Below are 11,669 nucleotides of genomic sequence, written 5' to 3' on the forward strand. Positions count from 1 at the left end.
CTACTTCGCTGGACCATCCGATGACGGCTGACAGAGCATGAACACGCCGAAGAAGGTGTCTTCGGGTGCCGTGCTGATGACGAGGTTCCCGTTCGGCACGTGCAACTCGATCTCGTCACCGACGTCGAGCCAGAAGATGCCGCCGTGGTACTTGGTGGCGTACTGCCCCACGGGAATGACGCTCCGCATCAGAGTCGCAGAGTTTCGACGAGTGCTGAAAACCTGTCATCGAAGAAACACAGCAGATTCTTACTCACAGGCTTCTTTTAATATTCCCTCTCTATTTAGCTTCTAATCCAAATGTATGTTGTACTCTCATGCCTTTTGGTCTATATAAATACCTTATAAAGATAATATGCATCATGTGTTTTGTCAACACTTTTGTCTTATATTTCTGTCTGAAAAATATTAAGCCCCATGTCTACAAAAAAGGAAGATCCTCCTGATCATCTTAAATCATAATTATTTCTGACGTAACATCCTTTTCTTGTAACAACATTGAACTGAATGCTAGAAACAGTAATATGCCTCACCATTCATTGTCAGACATTTCCATAAATAAAAGAACACGGTGATGGTGTTTGAATAAGTGCAGATACCAATAGCAAACATGGTAATTACTATACTATGAATTGTAACAACACCGGCAAGGGTGAAAGGCAAAGTCGCAAATAACAATCGCACATTATGCAAATGATTTTTTTTTTTTTTTAAAGAAAGCTATACACTCACCATTGGTTCTTCATCGTAGATTCGGTCACTACGTAAGAGCGTCTTTCCACTCTCCATGGGATATACTTGGCTATAAACGTAATAGAGACCAGGTACTCTGATTCTGATCACACCGCTCTCGGAGATAAAATCCACGTGACGAGTGATGTCATTTGTCAAGGACATTACACGACCTATCATGGTAAAATAGAAGGAGAGAAAATTAGAAATAAAGTAATTATGTTCATGTATGTAATACTATGTGTATGAATGCATGTACATTATGTATGTGTATTTAATCATATAATATCATCATTATGTTGTGTATGTGTGTATGTCTGTGTGTGCGTGTGTGAGTTTATGGGGTATATGTTTTGTGCGTAATCTCATTCTATCAATCATATGATTATTATGTGAAAAGTAAGAGTAGTTATTGAGCCCGGATGCACCACGATGATAGTTTATAGTCACGAAAAGTTTAAACTTCAAAAGTAGTCCCGCGTTGTGGATTTACCGGAGGGTGAAGTGAAACGAAATTACTACGAGGCCAATTCATTCTTATTGGAATGCGCACACTATAATTATTGAAGAGCGCATGCCATTGTTATTTACATATCATTTTCATGATATAACGCGAAAATCAAAAATAATGAATGTCATGTGATCACAATTACTTTTTTTTTTGTTTTTCAACGATGTTTATTCTGTTCCATTCAAAGTAATAGAAAAAAAAATAACAATTTTCATTTGCTACAATTGAAATGACGAAAATATACATTTGTGATCATAATAGCAAATTTGCTATAGCTGTACATAATGACATAACAAAAATTACATTTTCATGAACAATTATCAATTTACATACAGTCACTTCCCCTATGCTCTCAAAAAATTGCTTAAATTTAACAGTGATTATTCAATTCTTCTATCCTTAATCTTAATAATCATCCAAATGAATTATGCAGCAAAATTATACAGTAATAAGTAATGGAACCATATTATTTATCAACCAATACCCGCCCACCTACTAACTCATATCCCTTACTGAGTCCCTATGACCACCCCCACCAGTTCCCTCCCTTCCTGTTTCCTCCCCCACCCCTATCTGTACACATGCAACACACAAACACACACAAACACACCCATACACACACACACATACACATGCACCTAATTTGGTTAACTGCTCTTACCTACACATCACAATATAGTAAATATAGTTATATAATCAGCCCGCCAACAGGCTGACAGGAACGCATGGGAGAGGAGGGGGAGAAAATACAACACAACACAAGAGAAAAAAAGAGAAGAAGAAGAAGAAGAGGAGGAGGAATGAAGGAAAGGAAAAAAATGAAGAAAAGAAAGAGTGGAATACTATGGAAACATTACTATTTTCATAAAAGTCACAGACGTTGCACGTAGCTTCAGACTGGTTTATTCAACGAAGTCTCAAAATATTCCCATTTTTGTAAATGTACATGTAGCTTCCCAGCCTTGGTCGCAAGGATTTTTTCCTCATTTATCAATTCAACAATAATCTTTTGCATCTTTTCTCCAGTGGGTAACTTATTTCCCGTTCTAGATTTAAAAAATGATGTATTTTATTAAGATAATCAAAGCATTTACACATTTTGATCTACTTGAATAACCAGAGATTCCCCCAAATATATCTCTCCAATCCATATTCCTTAACTCATTTATATCAAAATAATTAATTATGAATTCCCATAACGGTTTCACTTTAACACAGTGTAGAAATAAGTGCAGATAAGTTTCAGGCTCATGTTGGCAGAAGGAACAAAGGCTGTCTGTTACAAAACCAAACTTCATTAAACGCTCCTTAGTGTAAACTACGCAATGTAACATCATAAATTGAAATTCTCTATATTTTCTTATCAATGTACACTTACTCGGTTTAATAAAAAGATCTTTTATTTCTTTGTTTGTATAATCATAGCTACTGTGGTCATCTTTAATTTGTAAAACATAAGATGACTGTAAATCTTCCACCATAGCCTCATATATTTTTCTCGATTTTAAAACTTGCAAATTTACTCTTTGACCAGAAAAAAATCAATTTTAAGTCAAAGTTTGTGGAATCAACTTGCTGAAGTGTACCTGCTCTCATAGAGTCCTTCCATTTCTGGGGTATAGCATTAAATATATCATTCAGTTTAAGCAATTCTTCTACCTTAAAACCAAGACCCAAGCTTTGAAAATGTGACTGAGATCTCAAATGACCGTTATCTAATATATCTTGTATTGTAATTATTCCTGCATCAAATAAATCTCTATGAAAAAACATCCTACCTGCTATGCGTACACTCCTATTATTAAATATCATTGGATTTACAACCTCATTTTCCAATTGTCTATATTTATAGATATCGAGCCAAACCTTCAATATTTCCGAATAAAAAGGTGGTACATTATCTGTCATAATAGATGAATCAAAGTCACACATAAACAGGAATCTACTTCCTACTGTACTAAAACAGAAGTCAAAAAATAATTTCCACCCAACTTCTTTTTCTCCATATAGAAGGCGTTTAAGCCACATAATACGTTGTGCCTTAACAAATAACCGAAAGTTCGTAATTCTTAAACCCCCAAACTCATAATCTTGATACATAATATTTCTCTTTATACGGTCTTTGCCATGCCACAAGAAATCAAAGGTAATTTTTTCGACTTCTGAAAATACCCACTGAGGAACAACAATAAGTGATGCTACATAATTTAATTTTGACAAGGCGAATGTTTTCATAAGATGTATTTTTCCCATAACACGTAAACACACACATACACACACACACACACACACAACACACAATACGTGTAATGTAATTGCATGCGTTTGTTTTTGTATATTGCATATTAAAGGAAACGAAAGCCAACGTAAAATTAATGTTGATTGAGTAAAAGGCAGCAATAATGGAGAACACATCAGTGAAAATTATTTTGAGGAAATCGGACAAATTTACGAATGTTACAAAGGTCAGTGCCGTTATTGCTGGATAGGAGGACTAATACATTTTATGACGTCATTTTGAATGACAATATGCAGAAAATATAAAGGGAATTCCATAAAATTACTGCATATACTTTCTTTATTTCTTTTATTCATTCTTGTATGTTTTTGGAAAGAGCTATATAAGTCAAGTTTTCTTTCATCATGCTATAGAAAAGTCCAATATGTTGAATTTTCTTCACACTCTTAGTATCTTTGTCCATTATTGATAATGATGTCATGAGTAAGTTTGTAGTATATACAATGTAGTCTCCTTATCCATCAATGACGGCAACAAAGGAAATTATATTAATGGATTGTCCGATTTTCCTCAAATTTTCACTGATGTTTTCAATCAATATTGCTATTTTTACGAAATCCACATTTTATTCGGGCTTTATAGTTTTCCTTTAATACAGGCATCAAGCTTACATTATAATATTATGTATAAGTTGATAAAAAGGTAATAAATGAAGGACGTAGACGGAGATATATTACCGGGGAATCGCTCATATTCGGTCCGCGTTTCTCCCTCGTTGGATCCTACCACGTGGGCGTAAACCTGGCAGTCCGTGTAATTAGATGCAAGTGCGCCGCGTGCGTCTGGCGTGACCACGTGATCGTTTGGCGCCACCTGTAAGAAAAGGTAATCGGTCAAGAGATGAGAATTAATTGTAATCTAGTGCCTATGTGCAAGGTTTACACAACACAAATTGTGAGATATTAAAATGCCGAGCTTGCAAGGGAGGAAATAAAAAAAAAAAACACTTCAAAATTCAGCAAGAGAATGCAACAATAATCATCAGATAATCGTCTCAGACACGGCGAGAGATATTACGAGTTCAAACTCTAGCACCCCCTCCCCCACTCTGTTTGGTGATGATCACGTATATTGATAGCTTCTATGTGCACGTGGAACCATGTTTTCTCTGTCGACCAGCCGAACTCGTTATTCATGCTAAGAATAGTGGTGGTACCAACGCGGATACGCATATTTATAAACTGAATATCCGTGATAATGGGGCCCGACATTACAAGATAACAACCATGTGAATACGTATAGAATTCACACAATGGATATGATATTGCGTGAAAATCCCCAGTCATACGAAACAAATGTAATAGCAAATTAATATAGAAAAGGCTATTCTCTTGATTTGACTATTCTAAAGATATAATACATGCGATCCAGCTATAAGAAGACACTGTAATCCATGCGATCGTATTCAATAACTAGTACACACGAACTTAAGGAGACTATTTGCGGCTCTTTAAACGTTTTCAATTATATTAAATTCCATTCAATATTATTTCATGTTTTAGTGCTACCGTTGCTCACACAATGTCCCCCGATAAAGCTTGATCCAGAGTTATCAGTGATTATACATATATAATCTACAAGGGTCTGTGTGATTGAGTTACATCTATTTAGTATTTTTTATTGTACAATTCAAAACCCACCCTATAAAAGACGAAGATAGAGGGGGGGGGGGGGAGGAGGGAAAGTGTACAATTTTCATATTAATAAATGATAACTATTTACAGCCATTTATACCAAAGTGCTGTTTTTACTTGTGTGTTTGTTTGCTTTGCTTTTATACCCAGCACAATAAATGAAAGTTGTGCTTTCAGTTGCGAGTTTACTCCTATAAGCTTTGGACTGTCACGTGTTGGAACTTGTTCCCCGTAGTCACAAGCAATAAAGTAATCAGAACCAAATTAATCCTAATTTAAGTATGTTGTTTATTCAAGAAGAGTTCTTTCACTCTCGTCCTCTTCGATTGTTCTAAAAGGGAAAATGGTTTTCAATCGTGCATTAGTGTCATTCAGTTCGTGTTGAAATTACCCCTTTGCACAAGAACATTTTCTTAAAGTGTTAACCTTTATCATCTAAAGTGCGTAATTAGAATTGATAAATGAATTGTTTAATGTGCATCCAAAATACTTTTCAGTAACGCTATCAAAATTGGGATATTATAGGAGGTATCGGGTTAATGCACTGAGTAAGGTGATGTCGGGGAAATATTAATATTAGATTATTGTATTTATAAAAGAAACATTCACATTTTCATTTACCCACACACACACACACACACACACACATACACACACACACACACACACAGATGCATAGTTTGTACAAAACCAATTGATGATGGATGTGCGAATCTACAAGGCAATAGCGTCTTCGTCTCACACTTTTCACACCGAATGGTGCTCGCAGCATCTCCCAAATCGCTTCTTCTTATTAGTCAGCAATCCAGAGGACATGGGGAATCCCACCCTTGAAAGGGATGGTATAGTTTCGCTTGAGATGGGACTTGAGGTTTCAAACGTTTTCTGATGATGACTTTTGGAGATAATGAGAAACCCCTCAGGAAATATGAAAGAGCATAATATATGATTCTAAGACATGTAAGAGAAATTCAAAGTTTATTTGATGAAAATAGGTTTTGAAATCTCTGAGCCAAAATAAAGCAATCCTAATAAAAGATGGGACCCACGTTTTATTAGGATCGCTTTACTTTACTTTGTTTTTGGATATCCCAGCTATTTCGATACCTATTGCAATCCAATAAACTTTGAATCCCTCTTAGAAATGCATGCTTTTTAACAATTCATAAAGCATTTTGTAAGTATCCCGCAAGAAGTGAAAAGCTGAAATTTCACCTCAACTAGACTATACCATCCCTTTAAAGTCAAATTTGCTGAGACATTTTCCAGTGATTTGGTGGGAAAAGGTGATCTTTTTAATCTTTTGCATTTCAGTTGAATGATTAGAATTTGTGAAATTTTATGCGCCTGCCAAAGGAAAATTTGTTTGTTATTAACACTATCAATTCATTTATTGTCTTGCGCATCATATTGCACATCACATTGTTAAACTAAGAAGGAAAAAAAAGAATAAAACGTGTACATGACGACACAATGACAAAATATATCATATATCTGCCTCTAACTTTAATGAACACGTTTCCTATTAGAATATACGATTATTATATATCAAAATATCCACCAATTTTCTATTAATAGATAACGGCTTTGACGTCTAATGAAGATGTATATTTCATCAAGTAAACTCTTTAATTTCTCTTAGAATTATGCTCTTTAATTTTTAACATAAATGGTTGTTAATCATTTCGCAAAAAAAGAAAAGAAAAAAAGTTAGAACCTGAATCCCCATCTCAACCAAAACTCTATCATCCCTTTAAGAGATGTTTGAGGTTGGAGTCTCTGAATTTGCTCTCCATGGATTCTCAAATTTTTGAAAAGGTATTCACCACATTCCTTGCCACAGACGATGTGTTACCGTCATAATGTACACCCTTTGCTCTTTCTCCATGCTTACAATATTTTCTGGGGAACTTTTTTTTTGCGTCTTCATGCTCTCTAGTTATGATTCAGTAAGAGCACATGAATCAATTTTCGCATGGATAATACTTCGTTTCATGATTGTATTTTTGTTTTTTTTTCTTTTTATAAAGCAATTTTTATGGACAGTTTTTCGTTAAGCATGAGTAAACACATAAATTATCTGCACTCATGCATTCTATCATTATGTTAATTCAATAGGATGACATCAACCAACTTTCTGTTTCAAAGGATGTCATAATATTTTGAGGTGAGGATTCAGCAGCTATACCTAGAATTCAAAGTCTATCTGATGAAATTCGGCTTTGAAGCGGCTGAGATATCCAAAAACACAGTAAAACAAAGCAATCCTGATGAAAGGTGGGCCCCTCCTTTTCATAGGATTGCTTTGTTTTGGATATCTCAGCCATATCAACACCAATTTTCATCAAATAAACTTTGAATTCCTCTTAGAATTATATGATAGGTCCTATAATTTTCATAATAAAGGTTTCGCATTATCTAAAAAAAAAAAGCTATCATCATAAAACGTTGGAACCTGAATTCCCATCTCAACCGAAACTGTACCATCCCTTCAAAGGGGATTGTGTACATCATGTAAATTCAGTGGATACAGATAATAATACATAAGAGTATGCATTTTGAGTAAAATCGAAAAAATCATTCAGCAGACATGAAAATGTGGAATTTTGTGTTGATGGAGAACTTTGATGATGCATTAATCAAAGAGTCAATTTCTTTTTTCAATTTGAGATGCTTTAGATTAAAGTTGCTATACTGTAGTAAACATGGAAAATAAAAAGAAAAGAAAGGATATTCTCAATCATAACTTCAAGAATATCAAATTACTTGTTATGTGACAAGAGAGGTCACAAGAAATGTTTTATTTTGATCTATCTGATGATTAACTTTATTAATTTTGAAATGTTTGAAAAAGGCGCTTAAGCTGTTTAAAACGGTTGTATAGCTTTGGTTGAGACATAATATAATGTCTTCAGGTTTCTAACTTTTTTTTGTGAGATGCAAGAAACCTCTAGTAATACGAAATATGAAAGAGCAATGTAATTCTAAGATGGATTCAATGTTTATTTGATGAAAATTGTCTTGGAAATAACTGACAATGACTGATATGTCCAAAAGAGAACAATTGTAATAGTAGGTGGGTCTATTAGGTGCCCTTTGTTTTACTTTGTTTTTGGATGTCTCAGCAATTTAAAAAACCGAATATATCTAATAAACTTTAGAATGGCATACTCCTTGTCATTTTATAAGTGTTTTCGTGGAATCTTGCACACAAAAAAAGTTAAAAAAAGGTATATCTACCACCATAGCAATGTATACTATAGTACTTACCCGTTGACCATGTCCAGACTCAGGGTTGCAGCCATTCCCCTTCTTGTAATTATTGAGCACGGATGGAGAGAACAGTGTGACGCAAATGGCAGAAAGGGACATGATGACGCATGCGCCTGCCATCCAGAGATTTAGGTTGCAGTAGGCTGACGCGGATTGGTTGTTGTCCTCGCGCGCATTCGTGGCAACATCGTCTGGTCGCTTGTCAGCGCCTATATCATCCAAACGTGTTTCCTCTGTGACGCACGGGTCATCGCGAGTAACAACTGCTACATCGATGTGTTTCTGGTTGTGGCCGGTGGCAGCAATCGTAACTGGTGAACCCATTTCCTAACCTTGCGTTGTTGTTGGTGTTGTTGTTGTTGTTGTTGTTGTTGTTGTTGCTTTCCACGCAGATGAGATGAAAGGAGATGCTGCAATATAATAAATCAAAGTTCGAAACAATAACTTCGCAATATTTTATTGAGTCGTTTCGCAATTTCACGAAAGACGTTCAAATGGATATCCTTAAAAAAAAACCCAATGAAATAAACAAACAAACAAACAACCGAACAGACAAACCAGACAGATAATGATGCTGCTGATGATGATAAAGAATGAAGATGGAGGACATGTATACTACGTATAAAAATCCCTCTTGCGGTTGAAGAATTGGCTTTTCTGTATTATACTTAAGAGAAGCTAATGCTGGAAGAATTTCCCAAGAAATTAATTTTTACTATTTAAGCGTATTCTTTTGAGTCTAGAGTCTTCACGGGAGCCGACAAGAAGTAAAAGTGCCACAAGGCACAGAATTTTTGAAATCTAACATGGATGATCAATGCAATTTACCATGCGAAAGATTGGATTGTTGTTATTCCGCTAACAGCCGCTAACATTCCAGTGGGCGTATCACAGGACAGACGACCAGAAGAAATTTTGAAACAATTAAATTTCGAACAGTTTTCCAGAAAAGAAAACGGAAATTACGACATGTCCTCGAAAACTGACGTAATTCCATTATGTTTAAAACTCCCGACGTCCATACAACGTACAAAGAAAGTCGGCCTAATATACATGTAATGTTATCACACACAAATATAAAGATCCATTGTCCTTCCCATTGAATCACTGCGTGGTCGGGGAAATTCACCCCTGACTGACTCACCAATGTCAATGAGAAAAAAATGTCCTTTGCTTGAGGATATTGATAATATCAGGGATATCGTCCACGAGGTATACGAACCTTTCGAATATACGAAGCTGCTGCTCACGGCTATAGGCAGTATATAGGGGAACCTGGCTCTGGTGCAATTGACGAAAAATGCTGAAATGTTATTATCGTCGTAAGATACACTAGTCCTACAGGGCACACGTTTGCCAGATTGGTCGCAATGTTACCATGCGCTTGGAGACTCTGCGAGATGACTACAGCTCTCCTGTTAACGCGCTCTATTGTCGCCCTCTTTCCGCTTATACCGAGTAACGGGCAACAGCATGCAGATGCATTGAACCATTCTCGCGAACTTTGAGCCGGGGAATCCCCTAAGTGCTATAACTGTTAGCTATAATAGTACATGTATATCCATACGCCTGATGTCACATGATTGCATTGTTGCGTGCCAGCCCGTATATATTTTCAAGTGTTGACATGTCGTATAGTCTACATTTACGAATGCTGGGGTTTGTTGAATCACGAACGCTGTCCAAGGGCTTCGGTTCAAGCAAAATAAAAAAAGATTTAATTATTGTTCCAAGTACATGTAGGTCAACCTGTTTCTCTGGCATCTTGAATGTGTGATGTATAAAAGGCTTGTGTGCGTGCGTGCGTGTCTTTTTGGGAGTGTCCTAGTCCAATAGTAAAATTCATTCCAGTGTCCTGAAAGTAGACTATACTCTGTCGTCTGTCATAATTAATTTACCTTTTATTCGTTTTTTTTTTTTCATCTGCACCGAAACAGATTTACTATAGTCCCTCTATAAGTGTGGACAACAGTATCCACCACCCGCAAAGAGACGTGGATTCTACAAAACTATACCCCTTTATATTACCAGAACGTTCTAGTTCTTGCATGATTGGCATCAACACTGTCAACATGCATATCATGATGTTTAGTCACTGTCGTAGGATTATGTATAAATACATAATAATTATAATGATGTTTGTATAGTCCGCGTGTTGGTTCCAGTACAGAAAAGATAACGAAGTAGGGTAGTAATGCATTTCAGTCTAAAAGTGCTATTTATTCAGACCAAATTTTCGACGAATACATTCGTCTTCCTCAAATAAACAAGAGCATATTATACAGAAATCCATAGCACCTGCGTGAGGATCATACTTTACGTTGTCTTCGATCGAAAGTCGTCTCTATGATTGTGCCACATAAACTTATTGTATACTTTATGATGGTAACTCTTGATTATTTTCATAATGTCATTGTCGACCCTGAGGAAGACGTATGTATTCGTCGAAAATTTGGTCTGAATTAAATCATGTAAATAGCACTGTTCGACTGAAATGCATTACTACCCTACTTCGTCATATTTTCTACACAATATATATATATATATATATATATATATATATATATATATATATGTATATATATATCTGCGTGTGTGTGTGTGTTATGATATGTATACATGTCATAAAATATACAACTGTCACATTATCACACAGATATAGCATATTATATAATATAATGTTGCTTTACATGTACATTTTAAAAGACATCTGTACATAAACATTACTACATTATATTATTTTTGTGATATGCATTATATTTATCAAGAGTTGTGGTACAATCATAGAAACGACCTTTACGACAACGTAAAGTATGATCCTCACGCACGTGCTATGGATTTTTGCATATTCATCGTTATAAAGCAATACATGTATGTATCATAAATACTACAATATTCTTCCGTCCAACACTTGAAATTCTCTTTCTCTTCTCTTGTCTGAAAAAAGAAAATAGCCGATGATCATAATTCGGGTATATATTTAACAACTTATTTATTTTAGTGTCCGAGGCACATCAGTCTTGCTGATGTTATGTGGACGGCTTTTCTGCTTGTTCAGTCATTCGTTCGTTCGGATGTATTCTACTTCTCAAATCATATGAAAATACAGGTAAATTACATTGTTGCAACAAATATGAATACGCTATGTATCACTTCCACTACATTTTTATCATTAGTATTATTCATTGCTATGGAAGAAAAATGTAAACATCTTTAAGGC

At 35.4% G+C, this 11,669-nt stretch overlaps 1 protein-coding gene across 1 annotated transcript; it reads right to left on the reverse strand.

The window, feature by feature from the left end:
- On the reverse strand, nt 1–9,852 carry LOC139734264 (uncharacterized). The gene is made up of 5 exons (XM_071645061.1): nt 9,672–9,852; nt 8,447–8,859; nt 4,220–4,355; nt 733–905; nt 1–222 (listed from the first exon to the last, which is right to left on the reverse strand). Exons 2-5 carry the CDS (start codon nt 8,771–8,773, stop codon nt 1–3), a joined length of 858 nt encoding a protein of 285 aa, XP_071501162.1. The 5' UTR covers nt 8,774–8,859; nt 9,672–9,852.
- Between the last annotated feature and the right edge of the window lie 1,817 nt (nt 9,853–11,669).

The sequence above is a fragment of the Diadema antillarum genome, unplaced genomic scaffold, assembly GCF_040938485.1.
Source record: "Diadema antillarum isolate AM-2024a unplaced genomic scaffold, OU_Dant_1.0 seq00000519_RagTag, whole genome shotgun sequence".
Lineage (NCBI taxonomy): Eukaryota > Metazoa > Echinodermata > Echinoidea > Diadematoida > Diadematidae > Diadema > Diadema antillarum.